The sequence below is a fragment of the Trachurus japonicus genome, unplaced genomic scaffold (assembly GCF_045865225.1).
Source record: "Trachurus japonicus isolate A0001 unplaced genomic scaffold, Traja_1.0 AP030833.1".
Taxonomy (NCBI): Eukaryota; Metazoa; Chordata; class Actinopteri; order Carangiformes; family Carangidae; genus Trachurus; species Trachurus japonicus.
This window is the reverse complement of record NW_028220966.1, coordinates 89,045-112,777: the sequence shown is the minus strand read 5'-3', so window position 1 is coordinate 112,777 and position 23,733 is coordinate 89,045. Positions and strand designations below refer to the sequence as shown.

At 40.5% G+C, this 23,733-nt stretch overlaps 1 protein-coding gene across 1 annotated transcript in view; it reads right to left on the bottom strand.

Annotated features, from left to right (window-relative positions):
• Window positions 1-800: 800 nt before the first annotated feature.
• The window catches only part of LOC146959952 (uncharacterized), a 32,359-nt gene continuing 9,426 nt past the window's right edge, over window positions 801-23,733 (bottom strand). Inside the window, exons 5-7 of the mRNA XM_085772758.1 lie at window positions 8,382-8,468; window positions 1,201-2,808; window positions 801-845 (exon numbers count right to left, since the gene is read on the bottom strand). Of these exons, the coding sequence (XP_085628884.1) occupies window positions 801-845; window positions 1,201-2,808; window positions 8,382-8,468 (1,740 nt within the window). The remainder of the gene's footprint in view (window positions 846-1,200; window positions 2,809-8,381; window positions 8,469-23,733) is intronic.

The following is a 23,733-nucleotide window of genomic DNA, read 5'->3' as shown; positions in this document are numbered from 1 at the left end:
GAAGAAACCTACTGGTTTGTTACCTTGGGCGGGTGCAATGCTGAAAATTCCATCACCATACGAAAGGATTTCCTGTGCAATGTCCGGGGGCTGCATGCAGGTGTCCAGAGCCAGACCAGGTCTCAGCTCCTCTTTTTCTTTGTCACTCTGCTCTGTCTGTGCTGCTGCATTGGACTGGTCTGGCTCATTTTGGCTGTTGAACACTTCTTCCAGGTCTATTTCACTCTGTGCTGCTGCATTGGACTGGTCTGGCTCATTTTGGCTGTTGAACACCTCTTCTAGGTCTATTTCAGTCTCCTCTGGGTCGCTGTGCTGCTCTGGGGTGCTGTGCTGCTCTGGCTGCGCAGCAACTGCAGTGTTGTGCTGTGAGTCTTCTTCGTCGGCTGACTCATCGTCTTGTAGACTCTCGTAAGTGGCACTGTCGTCAATAGACACATTTTTATACTCAGAATGTAGCTGTTTGAGTTTAGCCAGGCCAGCTAGCACATCCTTCATGTTGACGGTGTAGAAGTATTGGTGGCCTTTGTATTTAATGCGTCTTTTTAGTTTTACTTGCAGTAGCTGTGCTTCAGTGTTGGGCCTTGGGAGACTGTTTACAACTGTTTCCATCTCTGATGGAACACACACAACAGCGCCGTGTACAGCTCTCTGTTGTCCTTTTGGCAGAGCGATTATTTTAGCAAAAGGCAGGATTTTAGCAATGAGCTGCCTTTCAAGCACATTAAGTATAGCCAATTCTGGGGGGATGGGTGCTAACTCTAGATTGTTTGCTACTGCAATGGGTGGCATTCTGCCTCTGCTCAGGTGGTTGTCACAGGTGTGGCATATCCACTCCTGAAGTCTCTCTTGTGGAACAGAGCAGGGGGAAGAGCAGTCATTGTCACAGAAATGAACATAGTTTCCTGTCAAGCATGCGGCTGCCATTTTACTGTGTTTGCTATATTTGCCTCTCTTGCATGGCTTGACCTGATTGGGGAACATCGTTCTGTTACAGATTGTACAGACATATGTAGGGCCATGTCTAATGGTTTCACGGAACGACGCTATGGCTGCTTCCATCACAGGATCCATCAGGGGCTGGGGAGGTCCCTGGCTAACAATGTTTCTGTATTTTTTTCTAATTCTAAGTGCTTTCTGTATCTTGTGATGAATGCAAAACGCAGCATTTGTGGCCAGTTGGTTTACTCTACGCTGGCTAACGCGTTGTATGCAGCGTAGTCTAAACTCTGGGTCATTATGGTATCTGGTGTTCAGATTTTCCTTTTTCTTTTGCCTGTGGCTCTGGTTGGATGCGTATTTGGTTGTCATGTACATTTTCTTCTTTGCTCCGACTTCAGGATTCATGTATGTCTGGGACATGTATTTTTTCTGTTTGCTCCGGAAAGCAGGATCTGCCTTGTACCTCTCAGTTATGTTTTTTTTCTGTTTGCTCCGGAAAGCAGGATCTGCCTTGTACCTCTCAGTTATGTTTTTTTTCTGTCTGCTGCGGAAAGCAGGATCTGCCTTGTACCTCTCAGTTATGTTTTTTTTCTGTTTGCTCCGGAAAGCAGGATCTGCCTTGTACCTCTCAGTTATGTTTTTTTTCTGTTTGCTCCGGAAAGCAGGATCTGCCTTGTACCTCTCAGTTATGTTTTTTTTCTGTTTGCTCCGGAAAGCAGGATCTGCCTTGTACCTCTCAGTTATGTTTTTTTTCTGTCTGCTGCGGAAAGCAGGATCTGTTGCGTATTTTCGGTTGAGTTTTTCCTTCTTTTTGCTTTGAACTTGGGGATCTGCATAATGACGCTTATGACGTTGTTGCTGATGGTGACTGTCTTGAGCAAGTTTAATTTTTGCAGCCTGAATCTTTTTCATTCTAAATTCTGGACAGCTGGCATACTTGTTTTTTTCAGTTTCTGTCTTTCTTTTCCTCTTCAGCTCATGAGACAACGGTGCATGTTCATCTTTGCCGTCACTTACTTTCCGCCCGGCTTTTTGTCGTCTCTGCCTATTCAGCTTGGAGGCATTTGCTGTTTGTGGGACAACTTGTGGGATTGCTGAGGAAGTGTTGATGTGAGCTGCTGGAATCTCTGCTTGTGTTGGGCTGGGGACAGTTTCAGGCTCGGTGTCATTGGCTGGGGCAGCTGATTGTTCAGGCTGTTCACTGGGACTGACAGCGTCAAATGAAATGGGCACAAACTCGTAGCTGGCATGAGGTCCACGATTTTTAAACAGTTTGTGCAGGTGGTCAGCCAGGTCACTAAGCTCAGAGAAGGTCATCATGATTGCAGTTCCATAGTGGTGTGGTAAGCCTGCTGCATTTCTCGTGTGTGAATCAAAGACTCCATACCTCCCTGATTTATCACGGAAAACTGCAATGCACTCTGGAGTTATCATGAGTAAAGCCTGGCTGACTTCTGCTGACAGACACTCTAGCTGTGTGGCAAGGGATCGCCCAAACTGCTCAGTTCCTCCTGGGGTGGGTGGTTGGTCTTTAAGGGGGCCTAGTCTGGCAAAGGACATGTTGACATTGTACATATTTGTGTCTGTCAGCACCTGTTTTGGCATTTCCTCTAATGTCAGGTGGTCATTTTGGAATGTTTTGTCCAGAATTAGCTGCTCTTTAATTCCAACATAGAGTGAGTCTCCCTGTGCCATCACTTTGTCGAGGGCAGTCCTGTTGAACTGACTGCCCTCATTCTGGTATGCCAGGAAAGTCAGAGACATGCAGGTGCACTGTTTATTTCTGGAGAATCTTTTGTATCTCTTGTTTCTCTGACTATGACTGGCCCTCACAGTTTCAACACGTTGCTGCTCTGTCCTGGCCGGAACCTGAAATTATGTTATAAAAGGATTGTTACCATTAGCATTACTCTGTTTCACATTAGCATTGCCATTATTATTATTATTATCATTATTATTATTATTATTATAATAATAGTGTTACAAGTATAAATAATGCAGTTAGGTGTAGGGCTGGGCAATATATCGATATAAAAAATATATCGATATATTTTTTAATGGGATATGGAATTAGACCATATCGCATATATCGATATAGTTCAAATTTGCGCTGTGATCCTTGCTCCATTCAGGCTGCTGATCTGGAGCTATCTGCATTACACCATTACTCCATTACTGTGATTTCAAAAAAGGTACTCTTGTCAGGCAGTATTTATGTTTACATTTTGTTATTTGAGCAGCTGAACATTTATTCATGAACCAGGTGAAGAAACCTGTTTATTATTTATTCATTTGATTTTGAAACTGTTCACTGAAATAGCCGGTTTCAATAAAACTACTTGTGACTTGTCATATTTGGCTTTGACTGAACATTTGCTCTCACTTTGCGGAAAAAATATCTAGATATATATCGTATATCGATATTCAGACTAAATATATCGGAATATGACTTTTGGTCCATATCGCCCGGCCCTAGTTAGGTGGACAGTTCAGCTTTCTTCTAAGTGGGTTATATGAGGTAAACATGAAGTATAATATCTGCTGAGAAACACAGCTGCATCACGCTGCACCGTGACACAGGCAGTATTCTGTTATGAATGACGGACAATTAATCAGCATATTTTTCGGCACCTATGAGAAGTCCTGTCTCAAAATAATACACCTGTAAAGAGTATGATCTAAAGTAAAAAAAAATTGCAATGTATCAGAAAAAGGGTTTCTGTTTTTTTTTTTTTTTAAATCTAAAACTAAACACCTCACCTGCAACTCACTCAGTAGGCTACTCCTACACACAGACAGGCTCCACAATGAATGAATGAATGAATGCTGTATCACTCACTCACTTGGAGTGAGTACTGAGTGAGTTGCAGGTGAGATGGCTAGTTTCAAATACAAAAAAAAAAATCCAACCGGCTGATGCATTGGAATTTTTTACTTTATATCATACTCTTACACTGGTGTATGTTTTGAGACTTATCGTATGCAGTGAAAAACATGCTGATTAATTGTCCCTCATTCACAACAGTTACTACCTGTGTCTTGGTGCAGCATGATGCACCAGTGCTTCTCAGTCGGGGGCCAGATATTACACTTGATGGCAATTTATACCTCATCCAACCCCACTTCAAAAAAGCTTAACTATCACTTTAAAATGTATATTTAACATCATATTTGACAATCAGTTTGCTTAAACACACGTCTGTGTCATTTGAAGATAATTACATAAAGGAACCTTCCACACAATGATGATTATTGTTATTATTATTATCATTAATATTAGTAGTAGTAGTACCACCAGTAGAATTGACACTGCATACTTGACTATAACCTATCAATGTGAAATTATTACCTATGTTTTATATCATTAAAACGTGTTCCTGACATTGGTTTATATCAGTTTTCTGTGTGACATGTCCATTAAAGTCTTGTTGATCAAAGTTGACAAACCCCTGAAAGACCTACCTTCACCACATTGAAATTTCAGGATGTTGACAGTATTAACAAAAAAAAAAGGAGGTTGGTCCTCTATTTTTTAGAGAGAGACAGAGCAGTCTGTGGCGGCTAGATGAGGACAGAGGAGACAGAGTAGTCTGTGTGAGGAGCAGGGAGCAGGAAGGGGGGGGGCTAGAGGAGGACGGGGGGCTTCTGTCCTCCGGGGGCAGGATCTCCTTGATCCAGAAATCTGCTGATATTTCCTTTACAATCGATGCCAATATCACTGAAAACTCTGTATTTATACTATGAGCAGCATGAGCAGCACGGCTGGGAGTAAAAGTTTGGTGCACATAGCAACAGTAACCAAGGGGGGGTTGGAGAACTGTCATTGGACCGATCTGATGTTAATATTGTGTTCTGGTTGCTGATTGGTAGAGAGGAAAAAATCCTAAATGCATTGAGTGAATGGAAGGAGATCCCGCCCCCAGGTGTCTAGAGGAGGACAGAAGCCCTCCGTCCTCCTTAGAGGAGCAGAGCGATAGATATAAAATCGCTCTGTAGAGGAGGACAGAAGCCCCCCGTCCTCCTATAGCCCCCCCCTTCCTGCTCCCTGCTCCTCACACAGACTGATCTGTCTCCTCCGCCTGCAGGCGGCGCTGTTGAACCGTTTTAAGTGGATTTTCTTCCATAAAAGAGATTAAAAAATATGTTATAAATGATTTGGTAAAGGTTTATTTCAACCAGCTAGTCTTTATTAAAGGGATAGTTCACCCAAAATTCAAATTTCACTCATGATCTCCTCCCCCTCATGTGGACTAAGGGCTGGGAGAATTTTCAGAGTCCTCCATGCCTTCTCGGAGTTACGGTGGGGTCCGCGCAGCAGTATTTGTCCATATAATGGTTGTGAATGGTGCTCACGTTTATTCATTCAAAAAGACACACCAAAAAACATCCAAATACCTCCATACTGCTCGTCTGTAATATCCCTCTTGTATTGAAGCCCCGACATGAAGCCCCGACATGAGAAATTGTTCCGCCGGGACACATGAAGAGCAGTGAACTGAGACACTGGGATCTTCCGCTACAAACAAGCTTTTTTCTGAACAATTTCTCATGTTGGGGCTTCGATACAAGAGGGACATTACAGACGAGCACTATGGAGGTATTTAGATGTTTTTTGGACGAAGAAAAGTGAGCTCCGTTCTCAACCGTCATATGGACATGCAGTGCTGCACGGAGCCCCGCTGTAACTCAGAGAAGCCACGGAGGACTCTATCTACTCACCCTCATGTGGACTAAGGGCTGGGAGAAGTTTCAATGACTGATATTTGAATTTTGGGTGAACTATCCCTTTAAAAATATGTTGATTTTCCTCTTGCCTCTGAAAAATAGAGGACCAACCTCCTCTGACTCTATGGACCAGCCTCCACTGACATATATACATGGATATATATATATGTGTATATCCCATAAGGACCCACGGTGACACAGGTGTCACACTGCCTTCAAGTGTCCTGGAAAGCCCCTTACACATATTTATGTTGAACTTTTAACTCATGAAGTCCCTAAGTGACATCTACTCAACATCCTGGTGCAGTCACATGACTCTCTGTGAAACTCTCTATCCATGACAACATTTCCAAGATGGTGGCCAGCAGAGTTGGCACATTTCACAGAGGCCCCTACTTTTAAAAAGCTTGCCTTCTGTCAATAAAATAAGCCACCACCCATTTCACAATGCAAATCCTTTTATAACATGTCCCTTGTTGTATTTAACCTGTTCTGACCTCATTTTTTGAAGAAACTCATATAAAACAACTTAAGAAAATATTGCTGTGACATATACGTCACATCGGGCCTTAGTCTTAAAAAAGTCAGGAAAAATACCATGTGACGCCTATGTCACAATGAGGAAAATGGGAAAGAACTGCTCAATTAAATTAGGTGATTCAGGTATTTTGAATTAATATACTCTATGTTGTTCAATTTAAAACATAATTTAAAAATGTTAACATATAAATAATGTCAAATTCAATCAATATTTAATAAAATGATATATCAATCCGGAAATTGAACCACAGATTTAGCAGAGACACTCTTCTCAGTAAATGAACAAGATTTTAGTATCCCATGCTGGTCCCATATTAATGTAATTATGCTTTTTTGCTGTATTTTCTGTAACAAAATAGGATACAGTGTTCAGGATGTACTGACGACCATCAGACGTGCAATAGATGTTGTATACAGAACAACACATACAGCAAAGAAGAATGAGAGTTTACATAAGAAAATATTAGGAAACAAATAAGAAAAGTTAACTCAGTCAAACAGTCATGAACCAGGTTTGAGACAAGGGTTCTGGACTGCTGCACTGATGGGAGAGAGGGTCCCATGTGGTGCATTGTGAGAGAAGGACGTTTTACCCAGCTCAGTTCTGACGAATGGAATATGACCCAACTATCAGTTCTGTGAGTGGGTACCAATGTTTTGTGATTTCATAGTTAACAGAGATGATAAATAAGGAGACAATAACTGTGACAGGGCTTTAAAAATGGATAAAAACCAATGCTGTTTTCCCCTTACTGTCAGAAATGACCAGCCGACATTTTGATAAAGAGTGCCGTGCTGAGTATTATATGAATCATTGGAAATGAAATGTAAGGCTGAGTGGTAAACAGCATTCAGGGGAATCAAAGTGGAACTAGCAGCTCTTCCATAGATGTCATCTCCATACTCTAAAACAGAGAAAAAATAGTGTCTCCAATTTTTTTCCTGTGGTGAGTAGGAAAACGGTGCTTATTTCTGTATAGAAAGCCAAGTATTGTTCTTAGTTTAGCAATGAGGGTGGTGATATGGTGCTTAAAATTAAGACAACTGTCCATCCAGATGCCAAGGTATTTGTAGTTGGAAAGAAAATTGTGGTTGCACAGCTTTTAAGGCTTCAGTAACTGGTTAAAGCCTTCAATATGAGGCAATATTCACATTTCTATAGTGTTTGCCCTTTTTTGTTGTGAAACTTGTCTTAAAAAGGTGTTAATAGTAACCAGCAAATTTGTAATTTTGATATATGTTATGGAAATGCAAATAAAAGGTCAAATTTGTGTTACAGAGCAAAAGAAAATGTTAAGCCCATTTATTTTCAAGGGAAAATTTAAGATACCAAAAACGCCCGATGTGACATATATGCAACATTCCAGATCTCTGACAATAGGTGGCGCTATTTCAAAAAAAACTTCAAAAATGTGTTCCATGCATTCCACTTGGTCTGTGTTTCACCCCACTTAATTTTCCTTCAAGGATAAATGGGTCTGGGTTCTTATGGGATATGTATAAGGTATATGTATATATATAATAAGTAATAATATAATGATCATAAAATCTTTGATCCATTACTTGTACTTATTTCATTTTTCAATAATTTCTGAGATTATGTCAAAAACCACTGAATATTAGCTCATTCGCATTATAATTTCCCTGATTACTTAACATCACTATTATTATTACCACCAGCAGTAGTAGCAGCTGTAGCAGTAGTGCTAGCAGTATAATTTATGTGATTTAAACTAACTCAAAAACAGTAAAGGCTTTCTCTAAGATGTAACCAGACATAATATATAAACATTTTAAACAATATATTTACAACCACTCTGCATACATATCTTAAACACACAAGGTCAGTTGAAGTACTTGCCAAAATAATAATGTTCATAAAATCTTTGTTTAATTACTTAATTATTAATAATATAATGTGATCATAAAAACATTTTAATAATTATGTTACGAATTTTATCAATCACAATATTTTGCTTTATTATTGTTTAACATTTACATTTAAACAACTGTTTTGCACACTCTCTTCAACTGACCATTGATAAAACATATCCTTCATTGTTTATTGTGCTTTTGAGTTGAAGTAAACCACACACACACAAAGACACTTTATTTAACCCCTGATGTACCCAAATGTAATGTCCAGTGTGTGTTGGCTGGGGAATAGAGAAACTTACTTCATTAGCTGGGGTATGAGAGGTGGAGGGTGCATCAGAGATAAACCAGGGCCAAGCAGCTGATGATGGAGTCGGTGTTTGAGGCGTCTACAACAAAAGATAATACCAATTAATCTTTACACATGAGGCAACATATTGGACTACGAAAAGTTGGTAAACTGAATTTCAGAAACATTATCTCGGCGAACAATGTGGAACAATAAGGTGGATGTATTTCAAAAAACTTATTTCACCACTCCATGTATTGATTTTTTGCGGCTTCATTGTAAACAAATGCACATGGCCAGGGACTGCGGGGAAAAGCAGTGGACTTGCATATTCCTCTTTGATTAAACATTTGAAATCCCTAGTTTAATGTTACACTACTCTCACATTTCCATTGAAGGTAGGCTACAGCTCCCCTCCCCAGACTTTTTTTCTCTTTTTTTCCCCCAAGCACAGACTGATGCAGGCAAGGTGCGCTTGTGTGCGTCAGGGCGGAAGATGATGGTAAAATAATAAGTAAGGTAAAGTAAGTAAGTTTGTATTGACATGATCGCCGCTGTTTACGGGCTTCCCTCTTCAAACGGGGTGTTTGTGCAAGACGCTATATCTGAAGACCCCACATGCACGCTGCAACTATTAAGGTGGCGGCAAAAAATCACCATAGATCGGCACTGTTGGGTAAAGTCGGGCGGACATTTGCGTGTGCTTCACCTGTAAAGACGGCGGCGCTAAAAAAAAAAAAAAAAGGACAAGCAGTCATAGGAGCTCTGCTATACTTTTCAGCCTGTAGCCTACACTAATGTTTGGCTGTACTTGGTATAAAAAAATCGGTAACACTTTACTTGAATGCGTATTCATAAGCGTGTCATAAGCTTGTCATAACAGTGTCATAAGTCCGTCATGAATGTGTCATAAACATTATGTCAAATGTCATAATGGTTTATGACTGTTGTCATTAAGTGTCGTTCAGTTTTTGTAATGACAACTTGACATTGTTTGGGTTGTCTTGATTATGACAACTTGACATTAATCAAAGTGACATTACCAGAAGTTGTCTGTGTCATGACAACTTGACATTAAATTTGTTTGGGATGTCCTTCTTATGACAACCTGACATTAATCAAAGTGACATTACCAGAAAATGTCTTTGTCATGACGGTAACACTTTAGGCGAATGGGTGTTCATAAGACTGACATAACACCGTCATAATCATGACATGACGCCTGTCATAAAAAAACGTGGTAGGAGCGCACGCCTGTCATAAACATTAATGATGGATTATGACAGTTGTCGTTAAGTTTCATTCGGTAAATTATGTCACTTTTGATGCAAAGTTGACATTGTTTGAGATGTCCTTGTTATGACACCAACAAAACCTGTCATAAATATGTCATAGCAGATGTAACTGCCAGAAAAAAGGTATCCATCAAGCTTAATATCTTAACATGACATTAAACTGTCATATATGGAGTCTTTTGACACTGGCTGTCACAAGACCATTATAATTCTGTCATACATGTATCCTTTTCATTAAGATGTCGTTAAGTGTAACTACACTGCCAAATTTAATTTATAACTGTCACATTTCCCTCCTACAGTGATTTAATAATGATTTTGACTTTTCATTAAGCTGTCATCAAGTGTCATTACATAGTCAAATCAGTTTATAACACTGTCATGACTGTTTTTACTGCATTCAAGTAAAGTGGAAAGATTTTGACTCTTCATTAAACTGTCATCAAGTGTCATTACATAGTCAAATCAGTTTATAACGCTGTCATGACTGTTTTTACTGCATTCAAGTAAAGTGGAAAGATTTTGACTCTTCATTAAGCTGTCATCAAGTGTCATTACATAGTCAAATCAGTTTATAACACTGTCATGACTGTTTTTACTGATTTCAAGTAAAGTGGAAAGATTTTGACTCTTCATTAAGCTGTCACCAAGTGTCATTACATAGTCAAATCAGTTTATAACACTGTCATGACTGTTTTTACTGATTTCAAGTAAAGTGGAAAGATTTTGACTCCTCATTAAACTGTCACCAAGTGTCATTACATAGTCAAATCAGTTTATAACGCTGTCGTGACTGTTTTTACTGCATTCAAGTAAAGTGGAAAGATTTTGACTCTTCATTAAACTGTCATGAAGTGTCATTACATAGTCAAATCAGTTTATAACGCTGTCATGACTGTTTTTACTGCATTCAAGTAAAGTGGAAATATTTTGACTCTTCATTAAGCTGTCACCAAGTGTCATTACATAGTCAAATCAGTTTATAACACTGTCATGACTGTTTTTACTGCATTCAAGTAAAGTGGAAAGATTTTGACTCTTCATTAAACTGTCAAGTGTCATTGCATAGTCAAATCAGTTCATAACGCTGTCATGACTGTTTTTACTGCATTCAAGTAAAGTGGAAAGATTTTGACTCTTCATTAAGCTGTCATCAAGTGTCATTACATAGTCAAATCAGTTTATAACACTGTCATGACTGTTTTTACTGAATTCAAGTAAAGTGGAAAGATTTTGACTCTTCATTAAACTGTCACCAAGTGTCATTACATAGTCAAATCAGTTTATAACACTGTCATGACTGTTTTTACTGCATTCAAGTAAAGTGGAAAGATTTTGACTCTTCATTAAACTGTCATGAAGTGTCATTACATAGTCAAATCAGTTTATAACGCTGTCATGACTGTTTTTACTGAATTCAAGTAAAGTGGAAAGATTTTGACTCTTCATTAAACTGTCACCAAGTGTCATTACATAGTCAAATCAGTTTATAACACTGTCATGACTGTTTTTACTGAATTCAATTAAGGGGAAAGATTTTGACTCTTCATTAAACTGTCATCAAGTGTCATTACATAGTCAAATCAGTTTATAACGCTGTCGTGACTGTTTTTACTGATTTCAAGTAAAGTGGAATGATTTGAATGTTTCGTTAAAATGTCATTAAGGGTAATTGCACTGTCAGCAGTTATACATACCTTAAGAAAAAGCAACACAGGAGTCCAGAGATAGATAAACCATACTTCCTGATTTTTTTTCTCCAACAACATATCCAACAACAAACATATTACATAACATATGTTAAAAACAAACTTCCTTTTGACCTGAATCTTTAAACAGGTGAACAAAATCTCAACAAGTCTTAGTCTTAGATGTTAACATCTATTAACATTTTATGTGTACTTATACACAATTGGGAGGAGCTTCCCACTCTTTTTCCCAGATGTGATGGTGTTCGCCATCTCTTCATTAATGGCTGCACGGCAACGCTCCGCAAGCCCCGCGATCTTCTCATCACCTGCTGTGAGTAAAGTTTTAAATGTGTCTGGAAACACAATAGCAACCTCCGCAATCACAGCGGTGCGAGCTATTGTGTTGCGATCCACATTAATTTTTTGGAAGGCCTTCTTCATCGACCCACACTTTTTAAAGATCCGAAGGACCTCCTTGTAACGTTGGATGACTCCATCCGTTGTGGTCACTTTAAGAAAACAACCAAAAAAAGAGATCAAAACTTGTCAGGTATGCACAGGCATTGTTGATTTTGCACCATATAGGTTTTGTAGTACTAGCAAATTAGAAAGGATCCTATACTTTTGCATCCATCTTCTAGACTGGTTATATTACTTATTGGAACACGGCTCTCTTGAATACTCGATCCTGATTGGTCAATCACCAAAATTCTGCGGTGTTTATTTTTCGATAGACCACCGCTGAGCGGACAATAATCACCGTTGCTAGGGACTCCATAGCAACGGCCGACTGGAGGAGCAATCACTCATCACCAGCTTACAGTCAAGAGAAACTTTACCTTATGTTTTGTTTTTTATCGTCAATAAACAGCTTTGGACTAATAGTGATGTTAGATAAATGACTAGTAAGTTGTTACAAGGAGAGCGGAGGCTCCTTTCACATCGTGGCTGCTGATCAGAGCCTCTGACCCCGTCTCAGCGCTCCTCTCGTCTCGGTGGCACCGCCACTCCGCCACACAAACGCACCCGTAGGCTAAACGGTAAAGTTATAATCTCTTGTTTATGACAGATAAGACTACACACAATACACACATTGTAACACGTGTATGGTAATCAATCGATCCACTGATTGTTATCAAAGGCTTCAAATGCACGAACGGGAGGAGGCTCAGCAAAACAGCGGACGTGACCAGTCTCGCAGATTCGCTAAATGATGCAATTAAAAATCGATTAAAGTCGTATTTTGATCAACATTATGTTTCAAATTAATCATTTTACTCGTAGGCCGTGTTCTAAGCGGGATAATGTATAGTTGGTCGGTTGTTATGGAGGAATAAACCCCTTTCATGAAGTATGGAAGTTCCATACTTCCTGTCAGGGTTTATTTCTCCATAACAACCTCCGAACTATACATTATCCCTTACCTATATTACTCCTACCCGACTATGTGGCTAGCAACATCTGCCTTCATCAGTCTAGAAGGAGGATGCCCAGGAAGTAGTCCTCTCTTACAGGCCTGTATCATACATAACCAGCTTACCGTAGATAAGAGGATGCACAGTGAACTAGGATGGTACAGTAAGTAGTTTTTTTAAAATATATTTTTCTTTTTGAGAGGTTAAATATCTAACTAAACCAGGGAGGATCATAGAATAATTTAGAGCAAGAGAGCTACACAAGGCTGTAGAGATCTCAATCACTGATTTTCAGAATGATTACTAAATATATTAGATATAACATTATATTTATCCCCATCTAATTATTAGTAAAAAAAGCCCATGGATGTTGTTGCTTTTCATATAAATTTAATCCATAAAAGGTTAAGTAGCGTTCAACTTTACGATTGTTATAAAGGTGATTATAAAGATGATCAACATCTCTGCTTACTTCTTGAACGGCTGTAAGAAACATGGTGTTTTTTAGCCTTCTTGTTCTTCTTCTTGAGCTTCTTCTTCTTCTTTTTCTTCTCCTCTTCTTCTGAGGAGAAGCTCGAGTCCGAGGAGGGAGTCAAAGAAGCCGAAGAGGAAGAGGAAGGGGAAGAAGTTTCCGGACGAGTAGTCTTCCTGCCTGGGGGAAGGACAGTGGGGGAAGCTGGAGAAGCAGATATGTTTATAAGTAAACAAAGCAAAAAAGTTAAGAATAAACTTTTTCAATGTCATTCATGGTGATGTATTGTGATTTTGAGAGCAGAACACTGCTTTTTTATAGATTATGACTTTCATTATTCAGGGATGTGATTCGCCAAGGAAAAAAAAAGCAGGAAATTATACAGACCCATAGCGCGATGCGGCATCAGTACAGCCATTACACACTCTTATTAAAAGTATCAAACAGATATTATTACAGTGACATAATTTTCATTTTGATCATTCAAAATGTGTCTGAGAGTGAGAGAGACCAGAGAGACATTAATCCGATTGATTATTGAAAAGGCTTCGTTGAAAACAGACGCATACGACCGGGAGGAGGCGGGAAAACAGCTGATTAGTGAGCCACGTGTCGGCTACGGGCAGGTACGAAGGTAAACAGAACGTTGACAAAAAGTAATTGTCGAGCCCGTCAAAAATTTTTAAAATATTAATTCAGACTAAAAAAAAATTGGTCTGCCGACACAAGTCAAAGAATGTGAAACATTGCAACATCCCAGGATGCTACGAGTGACAGACAAACCAATCAGCTAACCGCTGTAGTTGGGTTGCAGCACCATCTGCAGCAGTGAGAATGTGAGGCTGAAGGAGAGGAGGTTAAAAAAAGGACACGATAGCTCCTCGCTATGGTAATGCTGGTAACAGGTGACTGTTACTGTTGTTGTATGGTGCATCTGCCCCGACTCTGAACTGTGCGTCTGCCCAGACTCTGAACAGTGGCGGAGACGCAGCGTTAATGAAGCAGCGTCGGGCGCGACGGTCCTACCCTAATCACATCCCTGATTATTATTTGCTTGCACTGTCATTGATAATTAATGCACACAAAGTTAGATGTTTGTACCAGAACACCCACATGTCTCAATTTTACTCTGTCTGGTTATATGAATGTTAATTGTAGTGCATTTGTACCTTTCCCAGTAGATTCAGACATGCTGGGGGTTTCTTTCATTTGGGCAACTAGGAAGTCTTTGTCGGCTTTGGGGTCCCTGTTGGCCTCCTCCAGGTAATTTATGCGCTCCTCGAGGTATTGAATCTTCTGTCGATCCAACTTGCTTTGCTCCTTCAGTTTGGCCAACTCCAAGGCCCCTGTTGGAGAGACTGAAGCATAGGAAGTACTTTAAGTGGATTGAGGTCAGTGACTTGTGTTGGTGTAATCTACTGGGGTGCATTATATTGATCTGTGTCCTTTTTGTCTCATTCATTAATAATTATTCATTAACACAAAACATTCCCAGTACTTGTGTGCATATTGTTTATTGAGAAGATAGGCAAAAATGGAAATACGTGCCTCAATCAGCTAACTTACTACTATACAGTGGGTACTAGTTTCAAATGGATGTTTCCCTCACGGAAAGCGTGACATTGTAGGTAACATTGTAGCCACTAGGTGGAAGCATCAGACTGAGATGCAGCTCAAAAGATTTTGGGATAACTCCACATTTATTTCAGGATATCCTTTGTTTTATCGCCCAGCCCAAAAATGACACAGGCGATTGCCTGTTCATTCACGAGAAATCATTCAGCTACACTCTCAATCAAAGAAAGTGAGGAATGAGAAATCTGCGGCACTACTGTACTACTACTACTATACTGTAGCTAGGGGTGTAACGGTACACAAAAGTCACGGTTCGGTACGTACCTCGGTTCAGGGGTCACGGTTCGGTACGGTTTCGGTACAACAGACACTAATTGAATGTAAAACTAAAATCTGTCTTGTGTTATAAAAGTAAAAAGAAAAAAGAATACAAAATAAAACAAGTGCATTAGGAGTGTTATAATGCCATTCATTCATTATAGAGGGAAAAAAAAACGTGCACTTGACAACTGGCAACTATTATTCGAATTATTAAATTATTATTATTATTAAAAAAACAAAACAATAAACTGACATCAATGTTGGTTTACACAGTTAAATTAGACTAGCAGTTACTTTGGTGATGTTTCTGGTCCTGCCTGTGTTCATAAAACATATTAGGCAGCTACACGCACATCCCCCAAAAAACTGAAGACTAGGTGCTGGATCACCAAGAAAGACACAGGTAAGGAAAAAAGGAGACCGCACACTAGTTAAAAGCTCCCGTGACAGTTTAATGTCACTCACACGTTTCGGGCGTCAGCCCTTCATCAGACAAAATGTGTCTTATTATATATAGTGTGCGGTCTCCTTTTCTCCTCACCTGTCTGTGTTCATGTCAAGAGGCTTAAAAGCTGCGGGATAAGTTGTTGCACACAACTTGTCTTTTTCCTTGCACCAGTGATTGACATATCGGGTTGAACATGCGCTACGTGTTTGATGCGTTTCTAGCGACGCACCGCGCATCCGTGAAACATCGCCGACGGACTTTGTCCGGTGGACCAGTCGCGAGCATGGATGTATTATGGTCGCGAGCCGCCGCCGCCGCCGCCGTTTGTTTCATTGAGAAGCCACAGTGACATGAATGAAGCAGACAGCTCTCCTCCTCTAACTTCACTCTCTCATCACTTCTCTTCTTCGTCTGCTATGACGGCTGCAGGCAGCTTTGAGGCTCATTACCGCCACCTGGATTCGAGTGAGGACTCGACTTTTTTTTTTTTTTTTTTTTTTAATATTCATTCAGACGTATTCGTCGTGTGACTGTGTGCACCGAACCGTGACCCCCGTACCGTGACGGCACGGGACGAATACATATACCGTTACACCCCTAACTGTAGCCTATTATTACATTGCATTCCCCATTCGTATTTACTGCTCCGTGCTGCTGTATGGAGGCGTCCTGCTGTTCACAGATGCCATCTGGCGGTTGTTTGGGCACATTGCAGCTTCTGGTGAAAACACAATTACTCCTCCACAAAAAATCTGCGTGACTCTCCTGTGACTCAAAGGTGAGTCACGTCCAAATGAAACTAGTACCCACTGTATTTGTATAAATAAAAAGTAAATTTACAGCCCAACTGGCAAAAGTAGAAAAAAACATAATTAAACTAGACTTACTTTTTTTCTTTGGGGAATTTTTTTTCTTTGGGGAATATTTCACAGGCATTTTCTTGGGCATCACAAGGACCTCTTCCACCAGGTCCTCCTCCTCAACTTGCAGCAGCTCAGGGTTACTGGTACCTTCGTTGCTTTCCACAGCCATCCCGCTCCGTTGGCGTTTACTCAAACGGGTATCCATCTACAGCTGTGTAAGCAAAAAATGCGTCATAGTAACACTGTCAGTGGCTTAAGTACCATGCAAGTAATGGTAGAAAAAAAACATAAACTCATTCAGTGCCAAACAAGTTTCTACAAGTTTTTTTCAAGGGCAACTAAGGTTTTTTTTCAACCTGGGCCCTGTTTTCATATCTTTTTCTGTATATGTGAGTGATGGATAATACTTTTATTGAGGTCGCTGCAGTATTGATGCTGCCTTCATGTGCTATGGTACAGATGGTATTTTCCACTTGTGATCTAGTGTTTACCAGTGCGTTGTGTTCATGTGCTTTTGTTGTTGTACAGAGAAAATGAAGATGGTGGACACACAGATTCAGACTGCTTACTTGGGTAAAATCATAGATAAACGTGCAACATCTACATGTATGGGGTAAAACAATCTTGAAGATGAATTGTCAACATTATCAAAACTGAAATGGTTAATATTAATATTCACGGAGATTTAGTGCTGCCTATTTGGCTAGCTTTTTAAAAGCGTTTTTACTGTACATGCACGCATACATAAAGTGAATAGCTGCTAACTGTTTTCTAAAGGCTTATTGCCTTGTTTACCGTTAACGAATCTTGCGTTGCTTGCCGCCATTTTGAAAAGGTCAAGGTTATTCTCATCACGGAAACTCGGACATCAAAACATTCTACGAGTTTCCCTGTGGAAAATAGTGTTCTTGTGCACTTTTCAAGTCGTCTCCTGGTATTTACCATAATTACCATAGCACATAAAGGCAGCATGAGGCGGGCAGTCAGCCTGCAGCCCAGCTAACGTTCTCCCATGGGACAAGTGGCTCCCATCAAAGTTCGCCGTATAAAATAGCATTTTTTTCAAACTGACAGGCTCAGATAGTTATAATGAGTGTCCGACAACATACTAGAACGGAGAAATCAACGTATTCAGGGTTTTTTTCTGGCCAAAATTTGGGTTGTGGGGTGGGGGGGTTCAGTTAGAAAAAAATGTTCAATACGGCTAACTTTGATGGGAGCCACGTGCCCCATGGAAGAGCGCTAGCTGGGCTGCAGGCTGCCTGCCCGCCTCAATACTGCAGCGACCTCAATAAAAGTATTATCCATCACTCACATATACAGAAAAATATATGAAAACAGGGCCCAGGTCGAAAAAAAAACCGAAGTTGCCCCCCAGTTTACTAGTTGTTTAGAATTAAGACTAACGTGCTAAAGCCTGGAGTTAGCAGCCAATTTAAGCTAGCAGTTTACATAAAACGGCATTTATTGCAAACAAAAAGACTGACACCACGGCCATAATGTCCTCTTTTAAATACAAAACAAAATCTTACACCGGTTTTTCGCTTTAGCTTACCTCAAACTGTAACCCGAGGATCCAGAATCCAGCCTTGTGCTCTCAACTCCTGTCTCTGTCGCGGAGGGATCTACAGTGACTACAATTCGTGTAGTCACCGTCACCAGTCACGTTACGTAAACGTTACGTTACGCGCGCATTCAGTTCAAATTCAAATTTGAACTATGAAATACAAAATCAATGTGTTTTATATTTGTTAGTGTGTGTTTTATTGAACTTCTACAGATAAATTAAAATCAGGCCTATTTTTTAGGCCTTTTCTCGAAAATTGCATATCCATAATAAAATGAGTATATCTCTGCTACCACAAGGTCTATTTGAATACTTTTGGTGTCATAGTAAAGGGAAAAAAAATGAGGAATTGCTGAAATGTGTAAATTTCTGTATATCTGTTACTGGTGAAGAGTAAATGAAGATGACACACAGAAAAAAATTAATAAAATTAATATTCGCCTAAAAAAAATCATATTTTTGATGAGTGCCCTTTAGAATAATGTTGATGAAGCTCAAACTCTCTATAAAATCATTGTACAACATGTGAACATTGTCTCTGCAGTGGTTGATTCTGATTAATTGAAGCAGGACAAAATGATTGAGATTTTACTACAAAATATCCAGGCGAACTTTCCAAAATGTCCATTTTTGGCACAGCTTGGAACCACCTGCTACTATAAACTATTAATCTTTATTTTCACACAATTTGGATAAACTAACTGAAAATAAATCTACTGGAACCGATTGTAAATAACTAACATAGTGGATTCAGTGTCTCTGCGTCCCTGCTGCTCAGAGCAGCTTATTTGGGTGGGTTTGGCTTTCAGCCTCTATCTCTGCAGCGGAGTGGTCGATTCGAGTGAGTGGCGGCTCATTGTGACCATTAGAGAGAGAGGAATGACGCTAGACCCAGGTCGATGTGATTGGCCGCACTGGCAGCCATGTGACAGCCATGAACCAGTCAGATCAGCAGATCCACGTGCAGGCCAACGTGGGGTTGTGTGCGCTCCGTCAGGCTTCCGTGCAGGGTCCTAGAGCCGTCGGGTTTCGGCCCGGCTGATTCAGATGTAAACACTAGGCAGAGTTCAACTGGAAATATTGTGGATTTACCCATAACACAACCTTTTCACGGCAAAACAGCAAAGGTAAGAGCAAATGTACGACCATGTTTTGGCCATGCAGTGTCTGTGTTTGCTCGACTTTGCTGGTTGTTGTCTTCTCCCTCTGCCGTGCTGCTGCTAGCTGCTGTGTTAGCCGCTGTTGTTGAGGGACGCCCCAGTGTTTACGTTCAGATGAGAGGTCGCTGATGTGTTTTGCATAATGTACAGTAGTATACGAGCCAGAAATGTGGCGACTGGGTCCACACAGAGGTGCTTTATGAAGTTTGATGTCTAGTTGTTTGTTTGAGTAGTGTTTGGGCTGTGTTTGGGTCATATAAACATGGTTTTTTACACGTTGTAGCCCAGCTTCTGCTGTTTAATTTGACATATAATATGACCATATTCTTTCATAATTAGTGCACTGGGGGCTCTGTTATTGTTATGCATGTCCTCAAGTCCCCCAAATGGGGGACTCTGGATTTTAATATTAATGATATGTGAGCTTTTGGAGCGCCACTCCATTTTTTTTTTTAAATTGATAGAAGAGTTTTAGAAATGTCATTACTTCAATTTACTACACATCTTAAAATAAGACTTTTTGCTTCTCATATTATTCATATTCGTTTTATTTAGAAAACCCAAACGCGTTTGAAATCCATGGATCCATGTTGAAATCTCAGAACACTTAGGCTATTCTGCCCTGCAGACACACACTGGCGCTGTTCTGTCTAGTTAGTGGAGCATATGCATTGAACCACTGAGCGACGAGAAGAAGACTGCCGTACTTCCGGACTTTCAAAATAAGGCGCGGAGAACGTCTTTTGCGCGGTCGCGGATCAGGTCTGAGACGGATGACCACTGCAATGGCACTAATGGAGGAACTTCTCAAAAATGTTCGGCGTTCAAATACAGTTAAGAACAAAAGGAAAATTGTCAGATGGCTGCAGAGACGTGGTGTCATGAAGAGGACGATGAAGTGCGCAAAATGCAACCGTCGCATGCGTCTCGTCAAATGCTGTATTATGGATGGGCTGTGGTGGTAAGCAGAGGCTAATTAAGATTTTCTAACTTAATTCAAACCGGGACTAATCCGGTACTAATAACAACAACAACAACAACAATAATAATAATAATAATAATAATACAGAGAAGGCCAATCAATTTAAAGTCCTGAATGGTCGTCCTGCTTTTATCCAGGCATGCAAGCTCTGGGGCCTCTTTTCATTAACAAGTTGTGTTATCTGCGACTCGGCGAGAGTCCATGTATGGTGTCCAGACACCAATCTGACACATATCTGTTTACCATTTAGCTCCGTTAGCATAATTAGCTCGGTTAGCGCGCCTACAGTCAAACTGGAGTGATCCATTATTAGACGAAATGAGCACCAACAAATAACCATTGTACCTGTCGCTTAAAGTTTAGCATTACTTCAGACTCATTTTTACAATGGGGAGTCATGTAAACATGATGCCAAGCAAGTCTTGTTCCGGTTAGGCTAGTTGTCATGGGAACATGAAGCTCTGCTAGTGTTGTGTTTGGACCGTAGGTTTGGATCAGAGTGAAAATAAACGTGTGTTTTAACTGGTACCCTACATGTTTTAACTGGTACCCACTTTTTTCCTGATTTTTCACCAGGGTCTGTAAGCATCATAAAAATTCCGGACAGTCTGTTCGTAATGGCTCAATATTCACAAAGTCTCACATTCCTCTGAAAAAATGGCTCGAGTTCATGCACAGGTACAATCAGATGTATATGTGTTTAAATAAAAATGTGAATTATTTTTATGTAATTCATATAGGATCCTTTTATTCTGATCCACTGGCAACTTTTTTATTTATTTTAGATATAAATGTCTTTTAAAATAATTCAATCTTAGTTTTATCTCTGCCCAATTCATAAATTATGTTTCCTAATTTTTCCTTTCTTCAGATTTGCTCAGGGCTTGCAGTTGAAGCAACTAGCCATGATCGCTGATGGGATAGCAGCAAGCTCCAGGACACTGACAAGAATGACAAAAGCACTCAGAAAGGTAGTCACATTACATACCAGACAAGTCTCTAACTATTCATGGGTTGCATTGACGTCACGTCGAAGTGACCACCGCCATATTTGTGTCCAATTTGACAGTTCTCCTCATATGAGAGCATGCAAACCGCAGGATGGGAATGACAGTTTCTTGACAAACTGACAGGGTCTCATACATCCTGTTTGGGTTTATTTCTCCATAACAACAGACTAACTCTACATTATCCCACGTATTACACGGTTAATGAGTGAATTATTTAATTTGATACGTAATGTTGATAAAAGTCTGAAGTCCGGTCACTTCTCCACTGTTTCCTCCCCACCCTCCTCCCGGTCGACTCGTGTGCAGTTGTTTTCAACGAGCTTTTAATAATCAGTAGATCAATGAATTATCATGTAAATGTCACGATGTGCGCATTTATGTAGTCATGTCTGTAATAAGGGACTACGGTTACGGGACGCGTTTGTGTCGCAGACTCGCGGTGGCACAGACACAGCTGGTCTGCGCTGGTCCGTCCGCTCTGATCGCAGGTTTGGTTTCCAGCAGCGGTGTGGGAGGCAGAGAGCCTCCACTCTCCCTCTAACACGCTTAAAGTCATTTTAACATCACAATTAGTCTGAAGCTTTTTAACTCATTGAGTGCCAACCACGTAATTTCTCGTTTTTCGTTCCCATGCGTTGAGTGCCAAAAACGAAATTTTTCGTTTTTTGCTTTTTTTTTAAATTATGAAAATAGACACTTTAATACACATTATATGTAAATTTGGGGACTCTACGACGAGGAGAACTGAAATAGATGACGATCAAAGTCACATGACAGCTCATGATCTGGAAGTTTTTATCATAACTCAGCTTCTGCAAACGGAGGTCTGCATGTGGATGCAGCAGCTGCTCCGCTGCTGCTCCGCTCTCACCCGCGAGGCTGCAGCAGCTGGGAGCTGAACCAGGAAGCTCTCAGCCCACTGTCCCGCCCGGTCTTCATCTGGAGCAACACCGTGTCCTCCCCAAAGTCCTCCCGCAGTAAAATCTGATGGTCTCTGGACCAAAGCAGACCGGCACCACCGACCCGTACCACAGACGGACCGCGACCACCGGCGGGACCGGTGTTCGCGAGCCGCTGTGGCCGGCAGAGCCTCACGTTCCGCGGCGAGAGGCTGTGACACGGCACGGTGCGTCTGTGTTATTGCTGTTTAGTGGCGCCCCCCCCGCCCCCGATGGTGGTTTTGTGAATAGAACAACAATTGTTGTGTATATTTATCTTATACGAGCCCTTTGATCCAGAAATGCGAGTGTCTGAAGAGCGACAGACACAAACAGCGCACCTTTCATAAAAGACGCTCTATCTCCTTTTCTAGAAAAAAAGGAGGGATTTTGGTGAAACCCAGCCATGTTTAGCTTGACTTTTCTCAGGAACGGAGGCACGTAGAAACAAACGGTTTGTGGCCATTTGAAGGATAAAGTTAAACCTTTCAAATGAGCTACAGTATGTGTTGGTGGCAATAATATAGAATACACTATGGCTCTAAAATAAAAAGTCAAATATGGTCTAATTTGCCGGTACACTTGACTAAAACTTTGGAAAGGAGCGCGGCACTCAATGAGTTAATGACGGTAAAAATGAAACACAATCCTGCATAGTTCTTCTGCCCTGCTCCGCTGATCATAGCAGCGTCCCTAGCAACGCTCCGTTTTACTTAGCAACGGTCTGTTATACCAGAGACCGGCTCTGGTTATACAGAAATAAAAACACCCAAAATGCAGAATCAGTGAGTAATTAATAAGAAAGTATGATAATCAAAATGCAGAATTCAATCCATGTTATTAAAAAAATAATGAATCCACTCTTTGTGTCACAGCCCATGCTGCGAGGCAGCGACTGATCACTGCCTCCAGTCGACCATCCGCCGATAACTTTACGTCTTTTAGGATGGAATAAAACTGCAGTCCGGGGTTTCTTTGGTTACTGCTATCACAGCCAACAGCCCAATATAATCCTAGTATCTTTCAAATAATGTAAATTTTTGGTCTCTTGCTGATTTCCTCCTACTACTCCACTTGTTCTGGTGACATGACGCTGTAACCTGTGCCCAGATCGCCCTGATTCGGACACAAATATGGTGGCGCAGAAACACAGTGACGTCATGTGAATCTAATGATTAGGTTAAAAAAAAAAAAAAGAAGCATCACATGCAGTGCAACTTTGTTCCTAAATGTGTGCATACATATTTATAATATTCCATACTAAGACATAGTCATCGCTCAAGATGCTGATGTTTTATATTTACATTTGAAGGTGTGCATTGCTGCTGTCAAGCGACTGAGGAAAAGGGGGATGAAGATCGGTGGTCGTCATCGATTTGTTGTCATTGACGAGAGCAAATTTGCCCACAAACGAAAGGTGGGCTACATGTGCATCTATACTATATTTAGATCAGGATTTTATGATTAGGGCGATGATGGTAATATTTTATACTTTATCCAGCAGCACATGTGGGAAGGATATGTGTTAACATGTAATACTGTACAGCCTAAACCTTATGAAATATTTGTACTTTATTCTTTTTTTCTCATTAACTTTCAGTACCATCGTGGTCGGGTTGGCAACACTT